Below are 27,576 nucleotides of genomic sequence, written 5' to 3' on the forward strand. Positions count from 1 at the left end.
GGTCTTCGCCCTAGCAAAAGGCACCGGGGAAAGGCTCTCAGAACAGAAGAGCGAACGGTGCCCGTCTGCGCTAGGCCTCTGGGAGCCAGAGCCTCGGAGCAAGCCCGTTCCTACTGCCCAGCATCCTCCCTACGAGGAAGCCGCCTTTGGTGGCCTTGCCTCTGCAGGCTCGGTTAGGTTACGCAGGCATCTACCCTGCTAGACTCCTCCTACTCCCTGCCCTGGCCCCAGGATGCTGCCTGGCCTGGAGCAGTCAACAGTTGTTGTGCGATGCGATTTGGTCAGTGAATAAGGTACTAGGGCTGGAGAGGGCTGAGGAGGTTGGGGCCACTTTTGGCTTAGACCCAGGAGTGGAAGGCTGGACCGGCTGAGGCAGGAGCCAGGCACCGAGGACTCGGCCTCTGAGGCCACGTCTACCTTCTGCAGCCTGGTGAGGAGGTCCGCAGGCTCAGATGAAGTCCCTTGCTGTGTGCCTGGGGTTCTTCATGGCCTCAGGAGAATGGAACCCATGGCTCTGAAGGGACAGGAGGCCTTGCTCCTTCCTGCAAGGGACATTCCTGAGGAGAGTGGAGGCCAGATTGGCACAGGGTGTGGTGGCATTACTCTGGGTCTGGAATGCGGTGCAACCAGTGGGTCAGGCTTGTGAGGGCCCCAAACTCTGGCCCTTGGCTGGCCTCTTTGGCCCTCAGTTGCCATCTTGCAACTAGGTAAGGATCTCCTCCCACTTGTGCCCCCCCAAACACCAAGACGTGACTCTGAAGACGACCTTTATTGGGGAAGAGACACAGAGGAGAGGGTGAGGGCCTCCGAGGTCTGGGCAGCTCCTCTGTGGTTGTCCAGGTAGCGCCTCAGGGCTGTGGGGTAATCGGTGATGACGCCGGTGGCCCCCAGGCCATAGGCTGCTTCAAAATCCGACTCTTCATTAAGGCACCAAAAGATCACCTGGGTGGGACAGAGGGGCTCACAGTTTGACACAGTTTACCTGGAACTTCCCTGTGCATCTGATGGTGGGGGAGCGCTCCTCCTCTGTGGGGAGCTCCCGGCATTGGGACACTGGGGTGGATTGTGAGACCGCCAGGAATTTCACAAGCTAGTTATTAAACACAGCCATTATGAAATACTAAATTCTATAAACTTGTAATTCAATCATGATCTTAAAAACGAAGGTAATAAATACTCCAAACTCTTCCCTTCCTAGTTATTTTACTGCATGTTACCATTCCGTACGGGTAATGGTAATGACCTCTGGAGGTTACTCGCGTCTGTTGGGCGTGTCAGGTGGAAATGCCACCCAAACTCTGCTCAGTGATTTCACGCCGGCTGCCGCAAACTGGGCAAGGTGAGAGCACGTGCACCTTGCTCTAGGGAAATCGTCTGTCGCTCAGACCCAAGCCCCCTCTTCCTTTCCGCTGCAAAGCCGGCTGCGGCACATCTACCAGCACGCCGGCATCTCCCAGCCTGCCCCAGTCGGTTGCTGCTCGGGGTCTTCCCTGTCGCCCGCGTCTGCTCTTGTGGGCATGGAGGTGGGAACATGTGGTATCTGTACCCTGGGCAAGTCACCGGACTGCTCGGTTTCTTAACGTGACAAATGGGAATGATGGTGCAACCTTCGGAGTCGGGGGAGGGAGGGGGTGCTAATCACCCTCCTGTGGGCGGGGGAGTCCCGGCCTGACTGCCAACTCCCCCACCTGTCCCCCTGCTTGCCACCTACACCCGACACCTGGCAGTGACAGCATCTGCCTCCTGAGGCTCTGCTTTGCCACACGGTGGCCAGAGTGACCCTTAATTGGGTTACCCAACTGGATCAAGCCTCTCCCGTTTCAGGCCCTCAGAAGCTTCCCTTCCTCGAGGCTGAGTCCGGGCTCCTTGTGGATGCTCCCAGGCCGCCTGCCACACCCTTCGCTGCCTTCCCCAGCCCTCACACTGCGGCCTGCCCCCGAGGGCCCTGGCCTCCGGCTTCTCCCAGCCCTCGCACATGCCCAGCTTCTTGCTGGAGACGCCCTCCCTCTCCGCTCCCTGTGAGCCAGCTCCTCACTTCTTCCGGAAGGCTTCCTTTGACCCTACCGGCCACAGCGCTGTTTCCTTTCTGTCCACTCGGTGCCCTGCGATTGTCTGCCTCACTTCCTTCCTCTGCCCCTGATTTGATGGTGAGCTCCCTGGGAGGGGAGGGCCCGCAACACAGTGCATTCTCAACAAGGGTCTGCTAGTTCAGGTCAAAGCGGATGCCCAGGGGAGGGGCGAGGAGCAGGCCGGGCTGGTTTTGCCCTTCTCCGGTCCTTCCCCTGCCCTGCTCCCCCTCTCATCAGGAATCGGGACAGCAGGTGCGATACACCACCCCACCGTCATGATGATAATGGCGAGCGCTGGCCACACCATGAGGAGGTACTAGTTAAATACACCATTACCCCCCCTTCACAGACCAAGAGACTAAGACTTCAGGTGAGCGGTCAGTCGGCGGCAGAACTGTGGCCGGGCTGTGACCCCCCACTTGCTAAGGTCTGGCCCTTCCAGCCTCACCTGCACTCCCCGCTGTTCCAGGTGCTGGATCAGGCTCTTCCTCATGATTAACCTGGTAGGGAGAGGCGGGCGGAGGCCATGACGAGCGGGGAGCAGGCAGGGCGGTCTCCACAGGTACACACCACCCAGCATTCTCACCCCCTTACCATTTGGAAACCACAGCTGCCAGCTTGTTCAGCCCAGGGCGGGAAAATGGGAAGTAGGTCCTGCAGAGAGGTGGTGTCGTGGTCACTCCCCTGCATCTCACTCTGTCGCAGGGGTGGGGCGGTGGTGACCCCTGACCAGGGATACCCTGGCACCACTTTGCAGGTGCCCCAAAGAACAGGTCCCTGGTTGATCCGCGAGAGTCCACTCCCACGTCCCGGGCCTCACACTTTGCAAGCGCCCCCTCCTGGCCATTTTACAGAAGTGGACACTGAGTCTGGGGGAGCTGAAGGGACCTGCCCAAGGTGTCACAGCCCACCGGTGTTGGCCCTAGGGCCAAGGCCAGAACGCAGCTTGGGTCTCAAGCTGGCTGCACAGTCTGAAGGTCCCCTGACTGGACCCACTGGCTTCCCGTAGCCAGACAACGCTCAAGGCGTCTGCTACGTGCCCTGATGGGCGTGTGCGGCAGGAGAGGCCGGCGCGGGAAGAAGATGAAGAGCAGGACATAGCTGCCGGGGGTGGGGGTGGGGGCATAGGGCATAACACAGCACATAACACGGGGACGACTTTGGAGGCCCTTTATATAACTAGCCAGCGCAGGCTGTGGAGTGGGACCCAGGCAACCTCGGGTCCTGCACTTCCAGCTGTGTGGCTGGGAGCAAATTACAGAGTCTCCTTGAGCCTCAGATTCTCCGTGGGTACGTGGGGGTCCCGATTCCTCTAACTTCTGGGTTGCCGCAAAGTAAAGCTCTAATCAACTAAAGGATATGAAGACACTTTGCAGACTGGGTATAAAAGTTACAAAGACCAAGATCTGTGGTCTAATGATGTCTTTGTAGCAAAGGACTGTGAGGGCTGGCTGGGAGCCTCCCTCAGGCCAGCAGAGGGGAGAGGGAAGCACTCAGAAAGCCGGGGGGCGGGGGGGCGCAGGCTTAAGAGCTGGCGAAGTCTCCAAATGGTGGGACTTTACCCAGCTGTTACTTTGTTAACCCTGGTCCCCCAGCAGGAGGAAGCTTGCTTTTCCTTTCAAGAATCAGAGAATGATACTATAATTGGTTAATATTTGTCTCCCAGCCAGACTGTAAGCTCAGGGGGGCCTTACCCCACCCACATCTTATCTACTAGTGTAACCACACCTAGGACAGAGCAGACATTCAATAAAAATTTGTTGGATGTGGGGTGCGTGGATGGCTCAGTGGGTTCAAGCCTCTGCCTTTGGCTCAGGTCATGATCCCAGGGTCCTGGGATGGAGACCTGCATCGGGCTCTCTGCTCAGCGGGGAGCCTGCTTCCTCCTCTCTCTCTGCCTGCCTCTCTGCCTACTTGTGATCTCTCCCTGTCAAATAAATAAATAAATAAATCTTTAAAAAAAAATTGTTGGATGAATGGATGAATAAGTGAATACTTTGTCCTAAGACTCCTTCCACCTCAACACACATTCACATAGAGTTTCCAGGGGTTTGTGTCCCCTCCGGCCCCCCCACCTTGGTATTCCTGAATGCTCGCTGAGAGCCAGTCTTCAGAGGACCCTGGGGGTCATCCCTGAGGATGGCCAGGGAGCTGGGGACCCTGCGTCATGAGGCCTGAGGTGGGAGGGGGTCTTTATCTGAGGACAGAAGCATCGGGGGGACCGGGGTGGAGGGGAGATGCAGGAGGGAATCCGGGACACTGTGAGTACCTATTGATGATGCTGGGCAGGAAGCAGATGAAGAACCTCTCCGGGATGCGGACGAAGGGCAGCAAGCCCAGATAATACACCAGCACCAGCCACAATCCCCGGCTTATCGTGAAGGCAAAAGGCATCTCGGGGTTCTAGGGGGCAAGGAGAAGTGGCGGGGGGCGGGGAGTCAGTCTGTTCCTGGGAAAGCAGACGGGAGCCTCAGGCTCCAGGGGGGAACAGTGCTGGGCATTCAGGAAGCGCTAGTGCCCGCAGGATCAAAAGTGTGAGCTTGACCCAGCGTTTAGGCCTAACTGCCCGCGCCCTCCGCTGCCCCCACCCCATTTCCCACCAGCACGCCTTTGCTCACACTTTCCCCAGCACCTCTCCTCTCCAAATCCTCCCCTTTGAGACCTTGCTCAGGGCCAGTTCCTCCACAGCCCCCCAGACCTGTCCAGCCTAGGCCCCTGCAGCCTCCGGCTCTTGGGAGGAAGGGCCATTGGAGCAGCGAAGGCGCAGGGACTCACGGCAGCCCTGCACTTCCTCATGACCGAGCTCTTCTCTGAGGCCCAGATGGTGATTTCACTGCGGCCAAAGTGCCTCACCAGGCCCGCGACCTGCGAGGAGGAGGAAGAGGAGGAGGAAGGGGCGGCGGGGCGTCAGGCCTCCCTCCAGCCCCGGGCCCCCCGGCCACCCCCGTCTGCGGCCTCACCTTGTGAATGAGCTCTTCGTTTACCGATTTGATCTCGACACTCATGGGCAACCGAGGGAACCTCTGGAACACATCCTCCAGACTCATCATGTGCCGGTCTGTCCCGTGTGCAAAGTGGCCTGGGTGGGTTGTGCGGGACGGGTCAGAAGGGAATGGCTGGGACCGGGCAGGAGAGTCAGAGTCCCGGAGAAGAAGAGAGGGCAGGAGGCTGAGGCCATGACCCCCCTTGGTAAGGTCACGCTCTCACCTGGTGAGAAGTAAACCTCCAGCTCCTCCTTGTAGAGGGGCAGCTCCTGGGGAGAACAGGGGGGACGTCACCAGAAGGCACGTGTGGAGGCATGGTGGCTCTCTGGGTATAGTAGTGGGGCTAGGGCGAGGCCAACCTCAAAGTTCAGGCTGCTCACGTCCCTATTCACGCCTGATTGGCGAGACAGGTTCTCGTCGTGAGACACCACGACCACACCATCCCGGGTCAGCTGGCAGTCGAGCTCCAGGAAGTCGGATCGCTGGGCCATGGAGCTGTGGGAGCGAAGGTCAGCGCGGGGGACGGAGGCCCCAGGAAAGGGGCAGGTCAGCCCACGGGGCAGTGGGGAGGTGGGGGGGGGGTGCGGGGCAGAATTCGCTGCGGGCCGGGCAGGCTCTGCGCGACACACCTCCAGGGGGCCTCGGTCACGTGGACCACCACGGAGTGGTGCCCCCGGGTGTCACACAGTGCACCACTGGGCCCACCTCACTGCGCAGCCTGGGGGGCAAGTGCACACACTCACTTCTCCATGGCCTCCAAGGTGTGCTCCAGCCGCTCTCCGGATCCTGTGCAGGGCAACGGGGTGGGTCCCAGGGTCCTCCCCCCCCCCACCCCCCCCCAGCCCCTGCCTCTTCTTCCCCCTTCCGCGTCCGGCCCCCCCCACCCCACTCTCCTCCTCCGCCCCAGGCTCTGCCTCTGTAACAGCCTGCCGCCAGGGCTTCTCCCGCTGCCGGCCGGCCACCCTGGCATCCTGCTTCCCGACTCCACCCGCCGCCACCATTCTCTGGTCCTCCCTGTGCCCAGCTCACCTGCTCGGTGGGCCCCCAGGCGCGGCAGGAAGGCTGGCGCCCAGGGTGTGTGCAGCAGGCGAGGCCGGCGCAGGAAGAAGACGGAGAGCAGGACATAGCTGCCCAGGGCGGCCAGAGCATAGTACAGCACAGCGCTCATGGCCTCACCGCCTCTCGGGGCTCCCGCCGCGTGAACGCCGCTGTTCCTGATGGACTGTACTACCTCCGCGGACTGTCTGGCCGGGCTAGGCTGGCTCCGCCACTGGTCGCCACCACACCCCTGGGACCTGCTGAGCCTGCTCCTGGCCTGGGGCCAGGCTGCAGGGCTCGGCTGGGGATGCGGGAGAGGCGGGAGGGAAGCTTCCCGCAGCTCTGGCTCTCCGACCTTGAGACCCTTCCCAGCCCCCCGCACCCCTGCTTCCCCTGGGCCACACTGTGGGGAAACCAGGCCCCCACTGCCCCTGGGGATGCTACAAGCTTCCCCCTCCCCGCCACAGGGGCTTGTGGCTGGGGTATATGACAGGCTGCCCCAAGCCATTTTCAGAGAATCCGGGGGTGAGGAGGATGTCCCTGAGTCAGCCCCGAATCACCCCCAGCCAGTTGGACGGGAAGCCCTTAGGAAGGGCAGAGGACAGTGACTAAGGGCGAATGGACCCCAGCTGTGCAGGAGTGTGGCGCTCCTGACAATCCCATCTACAACCCTGGCCAGCTGGGGAGCCAGTGGTCACCAGAAGTGTGTAAAACCACACAGCTGGGAAGCGGCCAGGCAGGTGCGGCAGTCCTCTAAGCAACAGTCATGGTGGGGGCGTCGGCAGACACAGACGGAGCCATGGCCATCATAATCACATCTCTATATTTATATATTAGATACAGGCGCAGGGGTGGGTGAGGGCGCCGGGCTCTCCTCGCGTCCCCGCTCCACTTCTGGACACCCACACACAGAGGCAGCAGGGGTGTTAGACGGGGGGGCTTTGGGGGAGGGGGTTCAGGCCTGGGCCCTGCTCCTCATGGACACTAGCCCTTGAGCCTTCGGAATATTCCTTCCGGGAAAATGGGGTGGGGAGTTCACGGGTCAGGGCTGCCCCGAGTCCCTACTCCGCAGGCCCCGTCCTCCCCAGACCCCCACCGGGGGCCTTCAGTAGGTCCTGGGGTGGCCAGATCCCTTCCGTTCCAGAACTACCGGAGACTGGGGGAGCAGGGGCAGACGAAGGCAAGCAGCAGAGGGCAACCTGCTCTGGAGCCACCCAAGCCCCTCAGGTCCTCGGAGGGGAGGTGGGGCACAGGGAGCCTCGGCCGGCCTGAAGCAGGAGGCCAGAGCGAAGCCGGGGAAGGTGGCCGGGCGCACCCTCTGCCCTGCCCAGGGCTCCAGGGGGGTCGGGGCGGGGCATGCGGTCCATTTCCTAACAGTCCGGCAGGCAGGAGAGGGGCAGGCCGGGCCTAAACAAAAAGGCAGGTGGGAAAGAACTGTCAGCGCCCACCAGAGAGCCGGAGCCCTGACCTCGGCCTCCATCATCTCCTCCTCGTGACTGCCCAGGACAAGCCTGGTCTTCTGGTAAGTGTACATGGGTTGGGGGGGCGGTCTCAGTGCCTATCTCAGGGGACAGCTGGAGAACGCAGAGAGTGAATACATACAAACCCCTGACAACAGTGCTTAGGGCTCTGTGTCTGCTCTCGTCCTAAGAGCTCTCCCAGGAAACTGAGGCAGAGAGAGCTGAGCAGTCTTGCACAATGTTGCATGGGTCTTACTAAGCATCAGGGCTGGAGCTGGAGTGCAGGAATGTCTCTGCCTTCCTCTCAGTGGGCGGTAGCTGGCCCGGAGGACAGAACAGAGACTCGAGGAAGGCGAGCCGTGTGGGCGGGTGTGCGAACCACTGACCCGGGCACCAGGTGCGAGGGACTTGGCATCTGGGCGGGGCCGGGGACTGCCAGCTCCTGCCAGAGCAGCTACCGCCCCATCTGCCTCTCTGCCCACACTGGGGAGCCAAAACCTGGCTCTGGTCTTCAGATCGGGGAGAGGGACCCTCAGGGACCTCTGGCCACAGGGCCAGGAGGATGAAGAGGTGCAGCCAGGTGGGGGACTTTCGGGACCGAGAGAGGAAGAGGGTGTGAAGAAGCAGGGGCCCCCAGCTGTGGCCTGGGCAGGCTCTAGCCTGTCTGCTGCCACCATGCACCTGCCTCGTGGGCGTGAACAAGCCGGTGACTGTACGGGGGTGTGCTGGGCACACTGGTATCGGGGTGAACCCGTGCATGGGCAGTGGGGAGCACTCACCAGGCCCCTGGGAACAGAAATGTCTGTCCAGATTAGGGGGCCTCCCGCGCCCCAGGCTGGAAGCGGGCTGTCTCCTGGAAGATGAGCTCCTTCAGCCGCTCCTTGGGTAGGTCATCCAGCTCCATGTCGAAGGTGAAAGGCTCCTCGGCCACTGGCTGGGGTGGTAGAGGTCAGACTCCGGCCAGGACCCAAGGCCACCCACCTTCCCCCCCCCCGCCAGCGCCCCCTGCTGACGGCCGGCTCACCTCATCACTTGGATCGTAGTACTGCTCCAAGTAGGGGTGAGCCAGGGCTTCTTCCACTGTGATTCGTTTGTTGGGGTTGAAGGTCAACATCCGGTCTAGCAGGTCAAGAGCTAGGGAAGAGAAGGAGTCGGGGGTCAGAGAGAGGGCCGGAGGAACTCCCAGTGGAGTTCCAAGCAGAGGAACTTGCTTCACTTCTCGTGCCCAGGGTCTTGTCTACTGAGGCAGTGGCTTGGCCTGTGGGCCCTCTTCCACCCCGAGCTTTTGTCCGGTACCAGCCCCCGTGTCTTGCTCACCTTTGGAGTCGGACTTGGGGAAAAGCTTGGACCAGGCCACCTTGGTCTTGGAGGGCAGAGACTGCAGGTAGTTCCGGGCCTTCATGTTGATGATACAGTTCAAGTCCTCCTGGGACGGGGAGCCCAGGATACCTGTGGGTAAGGCAGGGGCTTTGGTGAGTGCCCTCCTCTCTGGTCCAGGAACGGGAGGGACCCAAACCGAGAGTCCGCACCGATGAGCTCTGATCATTATGGCCCAGCCTGTACTATTGTGAGGCAAGGGCTCTGGATGTGGGCAGCCCCGGGTTCAAGTCCTGATGTGAGCCCTTCGAAGGGTGCGGTGTAGCCTTGCTGTCTCCTATCTGTGGAAGGGGGTTTGTGTCTGTCTCACTGAAATCCTGTGAGACGCTGGAGGGGCTCCGCAGGAGGGCTCTAAGGAAACCTCACCTCCCACTAGTCTCTCCCCAGCATAGCTGGCCAGGCCTCCCCTCACCCAGAATGTGGTTGAGCTGGTCCAGGTAGTGCTTGCCAGGGAAGATGGGCCGGTTGGAGAGCATCTCAGCCAGAATGCAGCCCACAGACCAGATGTCGATGGACTTGGTGTAGCCCTGGGGAGGAGGGGAAAGCAGTGGGCTCCTGGGCCGGCCTCAACAGGGCCCTGCTGTCTGGGCGAAGCCACTGCTCCATCCAGACTCAAAACCAGCAGGAAGGAAGAGGGCAGAGGCCTGGAGGACCTAATGCGCGGCCTCCTTCCAGAGCCTAACAGCTGGAGTCTTGTGACAAGGCCTGGATCGTGGGGGTCATGCCTGGTTCAGAGGTGGCTCCAGGGCTTCCTGGGACCTGGCCCCTTCCCTTCAGGCGTGGGTGGTCCCCCTACCTTAGAGTTAAGCATGATTTCTGGAGCCCGGTACCAGCGTGTGGCCACATACTCTGTCAGGAAGCCAGTGTGGTCGTGCTCGGGATCGGCAATCCGGGCCAGGCCAAAATCGCAGATCTGGAAGCCAACCCAGGCTGCTAAGGTCGCTGCCCAAGGCCCAAGCCCCAAGGCCCAAGCAGTCCTATCGCCACGTCTCAGCCCGCGCTGTTCCCTTTGCTCGTGAGGTTCTACTCAAGGGGGCTCCCGGTCACCTGGAAGCCCCTGAGCCCTGGGAGGAGGGGACAGGCACCCAGTGCTCTGACCTTAAGGTCGCAGGTGGTGTTGATGAGCAGGTTAGAGGGCTTCAAATCCCGGTGGAGCACGTTGGCCGAGTGGATATACTTCAGGCCCCGCAGGATCTGGTAGAGGAAGTAGCAAATATGGTCGTTGCTCAGCTGCTGGCTTTTGAGCAGTTTGTAGAGGTCGGTCTCCATCAGGTCCTGCACAATGTAGCTGAGGGCGGCACCGTCGACCCCCGGAGCGGGGGTGTGGGGGACACTTGGTTAAGAAGAACAGGCTCTGGTGGCTAGCCTCCATGTGCCCTTCCAGCCGCTGCCCCTGAGACTCGATGCACCTGTCAGCCCGTGCCAAGACTGTACACGGCCCAGACTCAGCCCCTGGGCTCAGGGCCTCTGCCACACCTCGGGTGGTGGCACTGAAGGAGAGTACTTCAGATCTGTGGCCTCAGTTTCCCTACTGGGAAAACTAGGAGGCAAGAGAGCTTCGCAGTTAAGAGCAACAGCCCTGGGGTTTATTCTGCGGCTGTCTGAGCCGCCCTCTCCCCCGCCAATCCCTGCTCACTGGCCTTGGGACCTGAACCTGTCTACACCTCCACTGCCCCATGTGGAAAGCAGGGGAAAGCATGGTTCTTTAGAGAGCAGTCCTGAAGATTCGGTGAGATGACCCGTTATGTCAGCCAGCCTGGCCCAGGGCTTGGCACCTTTTAAGTGCTCAGCAAACACGGACTAGTGTTGCTGTTAGAAATGCCTGAGCCACACGGCTGTGGAGAGCGTTCAATGAGATAGTGCGACCGCCATCTGGCATGCAATAAATGTTTGCTTAAAAATAAACGCCTGCCTTATGGGGATGCTTTGGGCAAGACAAATGAGAAAACTCCCAACAGCACGCTCCTCCTTCAAGAGGGCTTGGCCACACATCAGAAGATGGAGGAGTACATGTCCTTTTGTATTTTAGGAGAAAACAAAGATTAAACATACGTTAAGTAAGTGAGTAAGTAAGTAAATCAATGCCATTTGCTGGGTCTCTGAAACGGTGCATCTGGACTGTCTTTTAAGAATCAGCCCCGGAAAGGGCCTTCTGAAGAGTCTGGACCAATCCTGCTTGTTTGACAGGAGAGAAGGCCCAGCAAGATGCAGTGACTCGCTGAAGGTCCCATGGCGAGCTGGGGGGCGAGTGTGGAGATTTCCTGCCCACAGCCTGCGGTGGGTGGGGGCTCGCCGACACCCCGCACAAATACCCCGCACAAATCCCCACGTCTGGGTGAAGAACTGGGACCGCCTGGGGGCGGGGCGGGCGGGTGGGGAGAGGCCACGGGTGCTGCAAGCCACTGACAGCAGGGCCTGGCAGGAAGTGGACGACCAGCCCAGCTAGGGAAGCGGGGCCAGGTGGGAGGTGGGGGAGGGAAAGGCGAGGCTGTCCCTCCCTGGGCAAAGTGCAAGTCCACAGGTGACTGGGGTGAGGCCCTGAGCAGGAAGTGTCAGAGAAAGTTCTCATCTGGGGGAGGGTGAGAAGAGGCAGCCACAGCAGCCAATGAGTTCAGGCTCTCTGAGCCTCAGTGTCCCCATCTTTGAAATGGAGCTGGTGAGACTGATCTCCTACAGCAGCTGGGAGAGAGAGGAAGAAATGCCAAAGCGCTTGGCGTTGGCTGGCCCTCACTCACAGCAGGCCCTCGGACACGGGCCGTCTTCCTCCTCTCTGCCTTCCTTCCAGTCTGGGGACCCGGAGAGGAAAGAATCATCGTCTGTTAAACAGGGACTGTGGGCAGAGGCCGGGTCATGTCACAGAACTGCAGTTGTCAAAAGACAAAGGTCCCATAGAACCCCTCCCCGCCTCCCCCCCCAAATGAGGCACAGCACGGAGAACAGACTCGCCCAAGGGCACATGGCCTGGCTGCCGCAGGCCAGGATTCACCAAGCCAGGATTCACCTCGGGCCTCCCAGCACTCTTACAGCCTGTGGTCTCTTTCCTGCTGGAAAGTTTCATTTACTGGGTTTGTTTTGGAGTGTGGCAGGGAAGAAGGAAACAGAAAGCAAGCCAGCGCTCTCTCCCAGCCCAACTCTGAGGCCATGCCTGGCCAGCCATCTGGCCAAGGTGAAGGATACACATCCCTCATGGCTTCCAGGGTGGGCGCCCGCAGAATATCCCGAATGCCAATGACGTTCTCGTGGCGGAAGCGCAGTAAGATCTGGATCTCTCGCAGTGTGCGCTGGCAGTAGGTCTGATGCTCGAAGGGGCTGATTTTCTTGATGGCCACGCGAACCTTGCGCACGTGGTCGTAAGCTGAGCTGAGAGGGCCAGAGAGGAGATGTTGGTGTGGCCTTACATGGGGGGGGGGGGGAGTCCAGGCCTGGTGGCCCCACCCAGGCCTGAGCAGGGACGGGAGGGAGCAGTAGGGGACTCTGGCCAAGTCATAAACAATGCTGGTTCCTTCCTGCTGTGAAGGCCTGGGATCTCCAGGGAGAAAGCTGGGCCGGGCGGCCCTTCAGTGACTTCACAAACAGAGGAAGAGACTGACCGCTCACCGACTTCCCCTCTCCTCAACCCTGTGCATTCTAGTTGCCCTGACCTCTCAGCCTCCCCTCTCCAGGATGGGCTCTCTCAACCCAGGACAGGTCCAGGGAGTGGGAGGTGAGTGGAGGAGGTACAGTGAGGCAGACACACTGAGGAGCCGGCCAGGAGGGACAGGATCGGAGGGATGAGGTGGACACCGGTGTCAGGCGAGGCACCTGGGCAAGAGAGCTGTTCCCAGATGAACAAAGGCCCGGAGCACACAGTGGGCACGAGAGAGAGCTCACAGACCCCTCCGGAAAGTTGCAAGACACATTCCTGGACCCCTCCCGGCTCCCTGGGCCCCTGGCCGCAGGTCCAAAGCCCTGCCCTACCCTGCCCAGCCCTGAGCTCTGCTCTTCTCTCCTGAACTCCTTGGCAGGCCTCACTGGGAGAATCCGAGGCATCCTCTCCCCAGAGTAGGGTCCTTCGCTCGGTCCTCACTAAGGGGATCGCCTCCCTAAGAATACTCAGTGTCTCCGCCTCATCCCGCGTTCCTAAGGTCCCTCAGGGTCCCCCCCGCTCCCCCGCAGACACCTAGATGTCCCTCCCCGCCTTACGGAATGGTCGCGTCTCTGGCCCCCAAGCCCCCTCCCTTAGAACGCACAGGCGCCGCTCCTCCTGTAAGCACCCCAAGGCCCCCTCCGCGGAACGCCCCCCAGCCCCACGAAGCCCCCGCCTCCTCGGGGCCCTGGACGTCTCCCCTGCCCAGACGGCGCGCATCCTCGCTCCCGGGCCCCCGCCGCCGACCCCCTCCTCCGGAACGCCCCCTCACCTGACCATGCCGTACGCGCCCTCGCCGATGTAATGCAGCTCCGTGTAGCGCGGGCCCACGTCGAACGGCTGCCCCTTCACCACCTCCACCTCCCCCGAGACCCCCGGGCCGACCCCATCGGCTCCCCGCGGCTCCCCGCCCCCGCCCCCCTGAGCCGCCGCCGCCGCCATCTCCACTCCTCCCCTCCGGCCCGCCCGCCTGCCCCCCTCGGCCGCCCCGCCCGAGGCCCCGCCCCTTCCCGCCCGCCCCGCCACCCGCGGAGCGGCGCGCGCCAGGCCCCGCCCCCGCGCGCCCCCGCGCCCGCCACGTGACCTGCGCCCGCGCGCTCCCGGTGCGCCCTCCGCTGTGGCGGCCGTGGTCCCCGATACCCCGCCCGCTCCGGCCGCTCCAGGCAGCCCGGGGGCTCCCAGGGCGGTCGGGAGACGGTCCGCGCCCTCCCGTCGAATGCAGACCAGCCGGCAGGGCCGCCCGGTGACCTTCCCCAGAGCCACCCAGCAAGTGTGCGCGAGCGTGGGGACCGGGCTGGGCCCCCCGCTCTGCTGCAGCCCGAGATGTGGCCCCGGGGCTCACGTGGAACCCCAAGGGAACCCTCAGCAGCCCTCTGGGGTGTGGCCGCCCTGAGCCAGGCCCGGCCCGATGGCAAAGCGGTCCGGTCGGTATGGCTTCTTTACCCAAGGGGCCTGCCTTTCACAGATGAGGACAGTGAATGAAGCCTGAGCCGGGGCTGGTGACTAAGAGCTGGAGAGCCCACAGGTCCAGACCCCCGGCCTCATGGCTGTCTGACAGAGGCCTGCAAGACTGGGCTAGGGACTCGGCCTCCGCCAGCAACCGGACAGGGCCCGAAGTGAGGACAGATAGCCTCCGCCCACCTTTCCTTGGAACCAGAAAGGTGGGAAAGCGGCCTGCAGGGTTGACTAGGTTTGGCTAAAATACACGATCAGGCTTTTTTCCAAAACAGCAGAATAGGTACCGTTTTTGTTGTCTGGACTTGGCATAACTGGAATCCTGGCCAGATCATCATCTTTTGATTGGGTACTAGACCTTGCGGTGCGCACCATGCTTGGACCCCCTGGGTTTCTTACCTAGGACAACCCGTTATAGGTGTCATCGGATTTTCTTCGCAGAATAAGCAGGGGCTGCTGTATCCCCCCTGTAGCTGGCACTCAGACATTCGGACTTTTGACTAGAGGAATCAGATTTTACAGATGGGGAACCTGTGTTGGGGAGTTGAGACTCAAAACGATATCTTCTGACACCGAGGCAGAGGCTCTTTGTAATTCCGTTCACTCTCCCAGATTCATAGACTGTTAGCCACTGAAGACAGGGCCCTCCGGGACCACCAGTCCATCCCCCTCACTTCACAGAGAAGATGTGAGCTGGAAGCTTCACAAAACACACCTACCAGGCTTCAGTAAGTAATTATGTTTTTGTTTTTTGGGGTTTTTTTTGTTTGCTTGTTTTTGTTTTGTTTTGTTTTGTTTTTTTAATCCATTAGAAGCTAGGAGTGGATCCTTATATGCATTACAGATCAAGAGCCCAAATGGAACAGTAATTATGATTCTGAAATTACTCATAATTAGATCTACAGCCAGGCACTCTAATGCAGATTAATGAGACCGAGTTGCTGCTGGTTCCCAATAGCCTACAAGTCAGTGAAGGTTTAGAAGATGCTAATTAGATCAATGCTTGAGGTTTTTGGTTTTGTCTTTTTTGTTTTGTTTTTAGTTGTTCATTTGATAAGCTGTCAAGTCGAACTGTGTGCAAAGCTCTGAGCTAGGCACTGTGGCTGATGAAAGATTACTATGTGGTTGTGAATTAGTGGGTAAGAGCAAGAGCTCTCTGGATTTCCTGGGTTCGAATCCTGTCTTTACCACTGACTCGCTCCGTTACCCTGGACAGATGACCCTCTGGTCTCTACCCATGGAGGTCTCTACCCATGGAGTTTCTAATCTAGTTGAATGAAAAGATGCACGTGTACCTTGAATAAATCATTGTAATACAAGATAAATGGATGTCCTGTGTGGTGGGTGAGCTCAGGGTTGGTGAGGTCACTCTTTCTTTTTAAGATTTTATTTATTTATCTGACAGATAGAGATCACAGGTAGGCAGAGAGGCAGGCAGAGAGAGAGGAGGAAGCAGGCTCCCCGCTGAGCAGAGAGCCTGATGCGGATGCGGGGCTCAGTCCCAGGACCCTGGGATCATGACCTGAGCCGAAGGCAGAGGCTTTAACCCACTGAGCCCCCAGGCGCCCCGAGATCTCTCTTGGAGAAGTGAGACCAGAGTTAAGGAGGAGGTAGCATTTGCATGGGGGAGAAAGCAGGAGGGTCTGGGAAGGTCGGCCTGGAGGGGAGGCGTCAAGGAGCAGCCGCGTGAGCCCCGGCGCAGAGACCCAGCTCGCCGGCCCGGCGCGGCCGCAGGATCCAGGATTACCGGGAGTTCAGGCGGGAGGGGCCGCTTGGGGCCGGGCTGAGGGAGGCCCGGGGAGTTTGGCTGTGACGCGGTGAGCCGTCAAAGCCTTGGAGGGACTTTTGCCAGATCATTTTGCAGCGGTGGGAGAGCATACTGCCGCCGTGGCGCGCACGTGGAGCCGGGTTTTCCGCGCGGACCGAGGTTCCCGGCAGGGGGAGGGCCGGGCAGCGGAGCCCCCCGCCCGCCGCGGCTGCGGTTCGAGGGAGTGCGGTGCGCGGCCCCCTCTAGTGGCCGAGGCTGGTACTTCCGTGGGGCTCTTCGTCGGTTTCCCGGTCTGATGACGGCAGATGGAGCGGAGCCGCTCCTCTGCGCCGGGCACTTGTGTGTCCTCGGTGGCCCGTGGTCCTCCGGCAGCCATATGAAGTAGATGCTATGAACACTTAACAGGAAAAAAAAAAAAAACAAAAAATACACAAACCCAGAAGCTTAGGGAACTACTGAGTTGGAAGGAGCTTTCAGAATACTTCTCTCCAAACAGCTCACTGCACTGTTAAGGGTTTTTCCAATTGGCTGCCATTGGCTTAGTTCTGTCCTCTGGATCTACCCAGACTAAGGCTTAACCCAGTTCTTATCTGTGACGTCAAGGTCACCAGAGCGGCCAGTGGGTAGTTTGCCCAGGGTAACAAGTGCGTAACGTCTGAAGAGCGCAAGGGAGCATTCCCATTTCAGCAGCTTCAGCCGTGGACACAAGCTGAGAAGGCAGCCAATGTGCAGGAACACGGGTCCGAACGCTTTTCATCATTTATGGGGAGCCCGCTTTGGTTGGCGTTGTGGTCCCGGGGATCCTGGGATCGAGTCCTTCGTCGGGCTCCCTGCTCAGCGGGGAGCTTGCTTCTCCCTTTGGCACCAGCCTCTGCTTGTGTTCTTTCTCTCTCCCTCAAAAATAAATAAATAAAATCTTTTAAAATATTTATTTATTTATTTGACAGACAGAGATCACAAGTAGGCAGAGAGGCAGGCAGAGAGAGAGGAAGCAGGCTCCCTGCTCATCGGGCTTGATGCGATGCGGGGCTCGATCCCAGGACCCTGAGATCACTACCTGAGCCGAAGGCAGAGGCTTTAACCCACTGAGCCACCCAGGCACCCCCAGCTGTTTCCTTTACGGAAATCTCTGCCCCGAGCTATTGCCTTTCTCTTTAGCTCCCTTTGCAAAGTTTCAGTGTTTGTCAGACAGCTTCACCTGGAGGCTCACGGAGGCTTTCACATCCAGCAAGATTTGTCCGTGTTATTTGGAACCAGTTTGTCTTCCAGACTGCTTGCTGCACTTACACCACTGCTCCCAGCACCGGCCCCTGTCGCGTCTCGTTTGTCCAGCCAACTCCTTGCCATTTTGTGACCGTCATAGTCCCTGGGGCCGTCATCGCTACTGTGGCGCAAAACCCAACTGTGTATTTTAATTGTTTTCCTTTTTAACATTTTAGAGAATTTCAGAATTTACCAAAAAGTTGCAAAAATGTTTCAAAGAATTTCTGTATATCCCTTCATCAGCGCTGCCTAAATGTTAACGTTTTATTTTACTTAATTTATTTATTTGACACGGAGAGAGAGATCACAAGCATGCAGAGAGAGAGGGAGAAGCAGGCTCCCCACTGAGCCAAGAGCCCCCATACGGGGCTCGATCCCAAGATGCCCGGATCACGACCTGAGCCTAAGACAGACGCTTCACGATGGAGCCACCCAGGCGCTCCTGATTAGAACTTCTTAATTCCTCCATTAGGTACCAAATAAAGTCCAAATTCCTTGACAAACTTCCAAGGCCCTACTCAGTTGGATCCAAATCTGTCTTTCTGGACTCATTTTCTAGATGAACCTCTTGCTCTGTTAGCCAAACTGATTTCTCCCTGGCCTGAAAACCATACACGTTCCCGCTTCGGCACCGCGGCTCTCGCTGTTTCCCACTCTTAGGGATGCTCCTTCTGCAGCGCGGCTTTTTCAGTAAAAGGAATCCTTTCCAGCTCCAGAATTAGCTCAAAGACCACCCTTTCCTGAGGCATTTCCAGGGATCCTCCTGCTGCGTGTGCCTTATCTCTGCTTCTTCTGTCTTCGACCAAATGTCAGATTTGCATTATATTGATTGATGTGCCCATTCCTCCCTCCCTGCTAAGTCATATAATGTCCTGACCGTAGCAGTGCGGGCGTCTTGACTTTCCAACTCACTCCAGCATCCAGTAGTGTTTTGGTCTCGGTGGACAATCTTTGAACGAGGGGCCTGAGTATTTATGGCGAGCTGCCCATAGCCTTCAGCAGCTGGGATAGCGCGTTTCTAGATGAGCTCAGGGTTGACTGTGTTCCTGTTAAAATGAAGCATCCAAAATAGAATATGCCATTTTCTATATGTAGCCTAACCCGTGGGAGTGTGGTGGGAGTACTGCTTCCCTTGTATTGGGCCAATATTTTATTCTCTTCCACGCAGAGCCTTTCCCCGAACCCCCAGTCTGAAATATCTGCTCCCCATCGGCCTCCCTCGCGGTGTTTTTTTCTCGAGGGGAACTTGCCACACAATTCCTCGTTGCAGATTTCACTGTGAGGGGACGCAGAGTGGTGACGAGCCCGGTGGGGGCTGTCAGGGTCCCTTCTCCTTCTGCTTCTGTGAATTCACGTCCCACAACTGTGGAGAGATGAGGGGTACTCCTATTACCTGCAGACTCTTGGGTTATAGGATTTCAACACGAATTTATTGAGTTCCTTTGTGCTGGGGGAGGGGTGCAGTGGCCAAATTGGATAGGGAGCGGAGTGCCTCCCAAGGGCTAGTTTATCCCTCCCCGCTTGTGCGCCGGCTCGCGCGCGCGCGCTCTCTCTCTCTCTCTGTGTCAAATAAACAAACAAAACAAACAAAAAAGAAAAACACGGGCACCTGAGTGGCTCTGTGATCTCTGTCAAATAAATAAATAAATAATCTTTAAAAAAAAGAAAAAGAAAAACACATGTTCTGGAATCAGCCTACCCAAGTTTGAACACTGTCACCCGTTACCGGTTTAAGTGCTTCCTTGGTTTTGTCATTTGGAAAAGAGGATACAGTCCTTGCTTCATAGGGGTGCTGAGTTTTTGTTCTTTTTTTTTTTTTTAAAGATTTTATTTATTTGAGAGAGAGAGAGAGAGACAGAGCACGAGCAGGGGGAAGGAGGCAGAGGGAAGAGGAGAAGTAGACTCCCCACTGAGCAGGGAGCCCGACAGGGCTCGATCCCAGGACCCCGGGATCATGACCTGAGCTGAAGGCAGAGGCTTAACGGACTGAGCCACCCAGGCGCCCCTCTGACACTCTAGTTTATCTAGTTTATCTGCTTTATCTAGGATTTCCTATAAATGGAATCATACACTGTGGAGTGTCTGACTTCTTTGAGATTCATCTGTGTTCTGTATATTAATATACTTCATTCCTTGAAACCCGCTTTTTATCCAGTTATAATTTATATATCATAAAATTCAACATTTTAAACTGTACAATTCACTCATTTGTAGTATTTGCAAGGTTGTGCCACCGTCGTGTTATCTAATTCCAGAACCTTCTCATCACCCCAGAAAGAAACCCCGTAGCCATTAGCAGTCACTGCCTGTTCCCTCACTCCCTCCAGCTCCTGCCAACCCCTAATCTGCTTTTTGTCTCTGTGGACTTGCCTATTCTGGGCATTGCCTACACATGGGATAATGTAGTATGTGGCTTTTTCCACCTGACTTGGCTTCACTTAGCATGTTATCGAGATTCATCCAGACTGGGGCTCTGTCCCACGGCCCACGAGACCCCCACCCCAGCAGAAACCGGGAGCCCCAGCCCTCCACTTTTTTTTTTTTAAATTTTTAAATTTTATTTGATAGGCAGAGATTACAAGCAGGCAGAGAGGCAGAGGCAGGCAGAGAGAGAGAGAAGGAAGCAGGCTCCCTGCTGAGCAGAGAGATGCGGGGCTCGATCCCAGGACCCTGGGATTATGACCTGAGCTGAAGGCAGAGGCTTTAACCCACAGGCGCCCCATTCCTCCACTTTTTGACTGTTAGGAATAATGTTGCTGTAACATTTCTGTACAAGTTTTAGTGTGAACATATAAGTTCTCTGGAGTATATATTCAGGAGAATTGCTCGATCACACGGTAACTTTATGTTTAACTTTTTTTTTTTTTTTTTTTTTTACTGTGTTTAACTTTGGAGGAACTGCCACAGTGTTTTCCGTGGGGACTGTACCCTTTTAGATGCTCATCAACACCGGGAACTTCAGTTTCTCTTCTCACCTCTTATTATTTGTCTTTTTTTTTTTTTTAAGATTTTATTTATTTATTTGACAGAGAGAGATCACAGTAGGCAGAGAGGCAGGCAGAGAGAGAGGAAGGGAAGCAGGCTCCTGCTGAGCAGAGAGCCCGATGCGGGACTCGATCTCAGGACCCTGAGACCATGACCTGAGCCGAAGGCAGCGGCTTAACCCACTGAGCCACCCAGGCGCCCTTATTATTTGTCTTTTTTATTATACCCATCTTGGTGGGTGTGAAGTGGTGGCTTGTGGTTTTTATTTGCATTTTCCTAATGGCTGTGTGCTCAAGGGGCCATTTGTACATCATCTTTGGAGAAATGTTTCTTCAAGTCCTTTGCCCATTTTAAAATTGAGAGGTTAGGCCATCTGGGTAGCTCAGTTGGTTTAAGGGTCTGCCTTTGGCTCTGGCTGATATCTGGGTCCTGGGATTGAGCCCGTGTTCAGCGGGAAGCCTGGTTCTCCCTCTCCCTCTGGCCCATCGCGCCCCCCACCCTCCCCGCTTGTGCGGGCTCTCTCTGTCAAATAAATAAATAAAATCTTTTTTAGAATTAGCATGCTCATATTGCTGCTTCTTGATTTTTTTTGCTTCTAGACATTACCTCTGATTATCCTGGAAGCTGAGGCTTTAACGATTTTCTCTTTCCTACACTTCCTACCTTCACTCCCCGCCCCCCATGTTACTGTATCACATACTGTATTGGTTACACAGATATTCCCAGTTCCCATCACTGTTAATATGCAAATGCTCTTCACCTCTGAACCATGCCATGACTTTTCTTTTCCTGCACTTTTTGTTCCCCCTTTCCCGGCCACTGAGTTAAACGCTTATGTTTGTTCCTGTTTTGTTTGTTCACTTTGTGTGTACAACACTAGTTCCATCTTGAACTCCGCTTTGAGGTATAAATATCTCATTACATTCAAACACATTAGATTTGCTATTGGTTTTATTTTCTTAAGGACGCCTCTCTGTAGCCCTCTGGCCTGCTTCCAGCTGGTTATTCTTCAGGCCCGCTGTGTAGCGGTCTCCTGGAGAATTCTATTTACCACCTACTGGAAGGTCTTGGTTTTCTTGAGTTGGATCCCTCCTTTACTGGATTCCGTATCTTCCCCTTTCTTGCTTTATCCCTTGTTTTGGTGGGTGCATTCCCTAGGACTTTGATAAGTCGGGGTGCATTCTTAGGAGACTTTATTTTACTTTCTCGTTTAATACCTTGGGTAGAGAATTCAAGATTGGAAATCAGTTGTCCTCGGTATTTTGAGCGCACAGCTGTTCTCTGGCTCCTGTTGTCACTGTTCAGAAATCCAGTCCCATTCTGGTTTGTGACAATTAGAAGACTGTTTTGTCTCTCAGGAAGAATGCCGGGGTCTTCCCCCGTGTACCAGTGCTTCTTGGTCCACAGCACCTGGCTCGCTCAGTTGGTAGAACATGTGCCTCTTGATCTCAGAGCCTTGAGACCCAGAGCCTAGAGATTATAATTAAAAAAAAAAAAAAAAGAAAAAAAAAAAAGAATCTCTTTCCATTCAACCTGTTGGGCCCTGTCAGTCTGGAAATTCATTCTGTATGTATTAGTTCTTCTTTTTCCTTTCCTTTTTTTTTTTTTTAAAGATTTTATTTATTTATTTGACAGAGATCACAACTAGGCAGAGAGGCAGGCAGAGAGAGAGAGGAGGAAGCAGGCTCCCCGTGGAGCAGAGAGCCCGATGCGGGGCTCCATCCCAGGACCCTGAGATCATGCCCTGAGCCGAAGGCAGCGGCTTCGCCCACGGAGCCCGCCAGGGGCCCCCCAGGACTCCTTTCGTCTTCCCCGGCTCAGACTCTGTCCCCATGAAAGAGCAACTCTCCGTTCCCTTGTCCCCCGCCCCCCGCCAGCTCCTGGAAACCACCTTTCTACTTCCTGTCTCTGAATTTGACTGGTGAGTCACGTAGCATCTGGCTTTTTGTGACTGGTTTATTTCCCTTAGTGTGAGGTCCTCAAGGTCCATCCATGTTGTAGGATGTGTCTGAGTTTCCTTCTTTCTCGAGGAAGAATAATATTTCCTTATTTGCGTCTGTCATATTTTGTTTATCCACTCAAGCATTTGGCCTCTGTCTTTTCACCGATTGGGTGCTTCCCTCAAAGGTCTGGTGAATCCTGGGTGTCTGTTCATACATAAGTCTGGGATAGTTACAAACCAAATGGAAGCTCTGCATGTGTGGGCCGCCTTCTTCTGGGGCCTTCACCACAGGGACCCAGCTGGCCATGAGGGAGCTCCTGATGTCACTGTCTTCAGGTCTTTCTTCTTGGTTTGGCCAGCTTCCCTGCAGAAGGCTCTTCCAGTTTCCTGCACGAAGGTGCCGATCTCTGTGTCCTTTGTGGCTTCTGCAAAGGATATCTGTGGACTTATTTTTTCCATGGCCAGCTCCAGATTCTTTTTTTCTCAGTCCTGGTAAACCAGTTACTACATATCCATGTATTAACTGGCTTTAGAAATGCTGTTCTACCATTTTCTCTCCCATTCTTACCGCTCTTGGAGTTTGTGGCATTCGAAAAATCTCACAGACTGCTATGTTATTATCCAGCAGGAGTAGAGGTAAATACCGGTATTTAACATAGCATTTTAATTTTGATTCATTTTTAAAAGACTTTATTTTATTTTTAATTTTTTTTTTAATTTGACAGGCAGAGATCACAGGTAGGCAGAGAGGCAGGCAGGGAGAGAGAGAGGGAAGCAGGCTCCCCACTGAGCAGAGAGCCCGATGTGGGGCTTGATCCCAGGACCCTGGGATCATGACCTGAGCCGAAGGCAGAGGCTTTAACCTATTGAGCCACCCAGGCACCCCAAGATTTTATTTTTTTATTCGACAGAGAGACAGCAAGAGAGGGAACACAAGCAGGGGGCGTGGGAAAGGGAGAAGCAGGCTTCTCACCGAGCAGGGAGCCCGATGCGGGGCTTGATCCCAGGACCCTGGGATCATGACCTGAGCCGAAGGCAGACGCTCAATGACTGAGCCACCCAGACGCCTCAAACAGCAAATTATTTCTTGACATATAAGGGAGAGACCTCTAGTTTGTGACTAAATTGTCTGATTCTGGGTATTTCGAAGTTCAGAAGAGGAATAGCTTTAGGGAAACATTGGGACGTCTGGGATATGGGCTGGGTTTGAATAGGTAGAAGAGAGAGGTGAGAAACCCAAAGGCCAGAGACAGTGCATTGGCCTGAAGTGAAGGAGTCAAGAAAAGAGTTGTGTGGAAAGGAGCCCAAGGGGCAGATTTTTAAAGAAATTGGGAGGCCTAGGGTAAGAAGATTGGCTTTTCTGCCAGAAGAAAATATTCCCTCCTGTTCCTCAGCTTCGGAGTGTCGCACGAAAACATTTACACATTGGGATGTTGATGAGGACATTTACAAAAATAGATAAAATGTGACTATTTATACTGTTTCCCGATAACATCCCTGGTTGGTGTTAGTGATGTCAAATGATTTCCCCCAGGTGCAGTGTGGGTGAAGAAGTAGACGTCGGGATGTCAGGATGGTACCCGAGGTTTGGCCACTGTGAGTGCTTGTGAGGCAAAGGACAGTGCTGCCAAGGGCTCAGCAATGCTGGCGACACAAATCTGAACCCCATTACCAACACACAGCCTCCTCTAGGTTACAGGACAGATTCGAAGACAGAGGCTATCTGGTGTTTGTATATGGCAGAGGGGAGATTCAGAGAGGAAGCACAGAAAACAAAATGCTTGTCAGGTTGGGATTTATCCTTCTCGACAATCTGTGGAAACTCGTGGCGAACATTTTGAACGTTCGCCTCTAAATGTGCGTGCTGTGACATGATAACACAATTTTAATTTCAAGTTGAGGCACAAACTTTTCTCCACTTGTTCAGCTCCTAAGCCTTTATGGGAAAAACCAAGCTGTACCCGGGAAAAGGTACGTGCCAGCTCTGCTCCAACCAACAGATGGGATTAGTGGTTGTGTGTGAGCATTTTCGCATTACTCAGCATCAGTATTATCTCTGGTGTATTTCCTGGGTTTGTGCTCGGTTTGGAGGTGTTTTACAAACGTTGTGAACCCTGCCATCTCTCATCAGGGTTAGAAGTACTAAGGAGAAAGTGTGCCGCTAGCAAGAAGTCATCATAAGTCATGAGAAAATGGTAAAGAGTCGTGTGTGTGCAGGATTCATTTCTCCCCAAGAGAAGTCCATCCTGAAAAACAAAGATCCAATGACACAACCAGCAGAAATGAGTCATTGCTGTTCATCATCGAGAGAAGAGGAAAAGCGATTGCCAAATGCCTCCAAGGACCATGTGCTTGGTACGAGTTAGGAAAACTGAACAGGTTCGGCTTGGTGAAGGTTGTGTGTGGAAATTTAAGTCTCCCGACTGGTAGGTTCATACGCCAAGGCCTTCGGACACAGACAGCCCCCAGATGGACAACCAGGAGACTGTGGATGGGCGTGGCTTCGTCCTGATGAATAACCAGGTGGCAACCGTGGATAGGCGTGGCTTCGAGGAGGTACGTCTGACCTCGAGATAGAAAGGAAGCAGGATGGCATCTGCAACAGACGTGGACAACAGTGTTCCGTAAAACATCTGTAGGGAGGTTAAAAGGAGCTTGTTCTAAAAAAGCTCACAGTCGGGCTTCATGTTTCCTCGGGGATGCAAGCACAACCCCTGCTTCCTTACAAATGAACCGACGTGTGAATAGCACTTCAGGATCTAACCTGTTTGTACGATAGTGAGCTTCTTTATTAGTTAACCAAACTTCTTCTTACAAATGGGACATGTACATAATGTTTCTCGAGCATCGTGTCCGGGGCCTTGGGGGAAGCAAAGATGAGGAGGACTTGATCCTGCCCTGAAGGAAATTACAGCCTAGTGGGGAGGACTTGCACATAAAAAGTTCGTTGAACACTTTGTAAGTGTAATTATACACTATATTATTATCATACTGGATCATAATGATGGAACTATCCAGAAGGTGCTATGGGACACAGGAGAGTCTTCCTGGAAGAGGTGAGGCTTGAGCCTAGTCCAACAGAAGGACAGCGTGTGGCAGGGAGCAGGACGGAGAGGAGAAGCAGCAGAGCAGGTGCCGCAACTTTTGGCTAATGAGTGACTCGGGTCAGGTCACAAGGGCCAACCGTGCTGCCCTAAGGGGATTCGACTCTATTTGGTTTTAGGCAACAAAGGTTTGAAATGGGGTATGCCATCAGATTTATAGTTTAGGTATCCTACTAGCTTTCTACTGCGGTCCTAACAGGCCACTACAAACTTAGAGACTTAAAACCACACATATTTACTGTCTCACGAGTTCTGCAGTTCAGAAGTCAAGGTTGGCTTAACGGGTCTCCCTGCTCTGGGATTCAGCAGGCTCAAAGCCAGATGGCGGCTGGCTGGAATCTGGAGGCTCTGTGGAGAATCCACTCATTCAGGTTGTCAACGGCATCTAGGTCATCATGTTTGTAGGGAGGACTGAGGCCCCATTCCTGGCTGCTGTCTGCTGCCCACCACACCCCCTCCCGCCGCCAGCTCCAGGAGGCCTCAGTCCTTCGCTGGCCCACAGCTCTCCATCCCAGAGCTGGCGGCAACCTGTTGAATCTCTGACTTCCTCTTCTTCCACTTCTTTCCGGCTTCCCGCTGGGAGAGTGCTCTTCCGGGCTTCTGTGGTTAGATTGGCCTCACCTGGGTAATCCAGGATTCTCTCTGTCTTTTAAGGTCTGCAGGCTTAGTTACATCTGCAAAGCCCTTTTACCTCTGTGAGATCGAATATTCACTGGTTCCAGGGGGTGGGTGTGGACATCCCTGAAGGGGCACGATTCTGTAGCTTCCAAAGGACAGAGTCTTTCTCTCACACCACGCTGGTTTTCCTTCTATCTCCCTGGCTGCTTTAAAAACCAAAACCCAAAACAGCTTCATTGAGGCATAATTTACATTCATCCATTTGTGTGCTTGAAAAATGACTTTGGGCACTTCATGAAGTCCTACAACCATTACCTCAATCTGCTTTTAGAGTATTTCCATCTCCTCGGAAAGATTTTCCGCACCCTTACCAGTCCACTGACGTTCTCTCTCTCTCTCTCTCTTTTTTTTTTAAGATTTTATTTATTTATTTCACAGAGATCATAAGTAGGCAGAGAGGCAGGCAGAGAGAGGGGGAAGCAGGCTCCCTGCAGAGCAGAGAGCCCGATGTGGGGCTCGATCCCAGGACCCTGGGATCATGACCTGAGCCGAAGGCAGAGGCTTAACCCACTGAGCCACCCAGGCGCCCCAAGACCCCCCATTCTTACACTTCTCCGGCTGTCATCCTGACTCTGACAGGGAGGTACCTAAGGTTAGCACCATACTCAGTCATGGAACCAGAAGGTCAAGGCCGGACTTCGGGGACATACTCCCTTTCTTCAGCTGAGTCTTTGAAATAGAAGCTTCAAGAGAAAAACCAGTTTTAGGAATGTTGGCAAGGCAAATACAAAATTTTGCAATGGAGTAATTGGGAAATATTAACAAACTTCCAAGATATGTTTAGGTCTAGAAACTGTTGTAAGTACTGTTTTTGTTGTTTTAATTTAAGCTTGTTTTTTTAATTTCTGCAGAAGGAAGATAGAAAGTTGTGTTGGCTGTCTCAGAAACTAAAAGCCGTACCAGCTTTTTACAGTTTGAAGGAATAAAATAAATTTTGAATGAGAAATCTCATAAATTTCAGTGTAAATCAGGTTAATTTAAAATGCTGAGTGAGTTGGTGATTCACAGACCTGTACCCCTGGGGATAAAAATATATGTTTATCAAAAATAAAAAATTAAAATGCTGAGTGAGTAAAATAGAAGAAATATCATTAAACTCCCACACCAAGCGTAATTAATCATTTCTCATAATTATCAAAATATATTTCATAATTCTTATAAAAGGGTTTATATATACATATATATATTTTAAAGATTTTATTTATATTTATATTTATATTTATTATATTTATATTTATTTTTATATATTTATATTTGTTTTTATATTTATTTGACAGAGATCACAAATAGTAGGCAGACAGGCAGGCAGAGCAAGAGGAAGGAAAGCAGGCTTGATGCCGAGTAGAGAGCCCAGGACCCTGGGATCATGACCTGAGCTGAAAGAAGTGGCTTTAAAGATGTTATTTATTTATTTATTTATTTATTTATTTATTTGTCAGAGAGAGAAAGAATGCACAAGCAGGCAGAGTGGCAGGCAGAGTCGGAGAGGGAACCAGGCTCCCGGCTGAGCAAAGAGCCCAGTGTGGGACTTGATCCCAGGACTCTGGGATCATGACCTGAGCTGAAGGCAGCAGCTTAACCGACTGAGCCACCCAGGGTTCCCAAGGGTTTATATTTTAAAATGATAAAATAAATCGACAGCAAGAGAGCTCTTATGTCTTTTCATTGAATGGTAGGGAAACAAAACATTTACTTCCTTAAAATTAAAAACAGTAAATTTAAGAATAATGTAATCTTTAAAAAATAGTTTTATCAAAATATAATACGTATCATATAAGGTTTATCTTTTTAAAGATTTTATTTATTTATTTGAGAAAGAGAGCCCTAG

At 54.5% G+C, this 27,576-nt stretch overlaps 3 protein-coding genes across 3 annotated transcripts in view; 1 reads left to right on the forward strand and 2 right to left on the reverse strand.

The window, feature by feature from the left end:
• Positions 1-754: 754 nt before the first annotated feature.
• On the reverse strand, positions 755-6,756 carry GDPD3 (glycerophosphodiester phosphodiesterase domain containing 3). Its single transcript, XM_004773957.3, has 10 exons — positions 6,083-6,756; positions 5,797-5,839; positions 5,413-5,548; positions 5,277-5,322; positions 5,030-5,148; positions 4,845-4,934; positions 4,339-4,472; positions 2,664-2,723; positions 2,518-2,569; positions 755-942 (listed from the first exon to the last, which is right to left on the reverse strand). Exons 1-10 carry the CDS (start codon positions 6,597-6,599, stop codon positions 769-771), a joined length of 1,371 nt encoding a protein of 456 aa, XP_004774014.1. The 5' UTR covers positions 6,600-6,756; the 3' UTR covers positions 755-768.
• A 139-nt stretch (positions 6,757-6,895) lies between these two features.
• On the reverse strand, positions 6,896-13,513 carry MAPK3 (mitogen-activated protein kinase 3). Its single transcript, XM_004774037.2, has 9 exons — positions 13,326-13,513; positions 12,106-12,288; positions 10,027-10,216; positions 9,725-9,841; positions 9,341-9,455; positions 8,869-9,000; positions 8,576-8,685; positions 8,331-8,485; positions 6,896-7,498 (listed from the first exon to the last, which is right to left on the reverse strand). Exons 1-8 carry the CDS (start codon positions 13,493-13,495, stop codon positions 8,363-8,365), a joined length of 1,140 nt encoding a protein of 379 aa, XP_004774094.2. The 5' UTR covers positions 13,496-13,513; the 3' UTR covers positions 6,896-7,498; positions 8,331-8,362.
• A 1,198-nt stretch (positions 13,514-14,711) lies between these two features.
• CORO1A (coronin 1A) overlaps positions 14,712-27,576 on the forward strand; it is a 32,598-nt gene continuing 19,733 nt past the window's right edge. Inside the window, exon 1 of the mRNA XM_045072613.1 lies at positions 14,712-14,736. The gene's annotated coding sequence lies outside the window, so the exon portion shown is untranslated. The remainder of the gene's footprint in view (positions 14,737-27,576) is intronic.

The sequence above is a fragment of the Mustela putorius genome, unplaced genomic scaffold (assembly GCF_011764305.1).
Source record: "Mustela putorius furo isolate JIRA1106 unplaced genomic scaffold, ASM1176430v1.1 tig00004039_pilon_pilon_pilon, whole genome shotgun sequence".
In the NCBI taxonomy this organism is placed as follows: domain Eukaryota; kingdom Metazoa; phylum Chordata; class Mammalia; order Carnivora; family Mustelidae; genus Mustela; species Mustela putorius.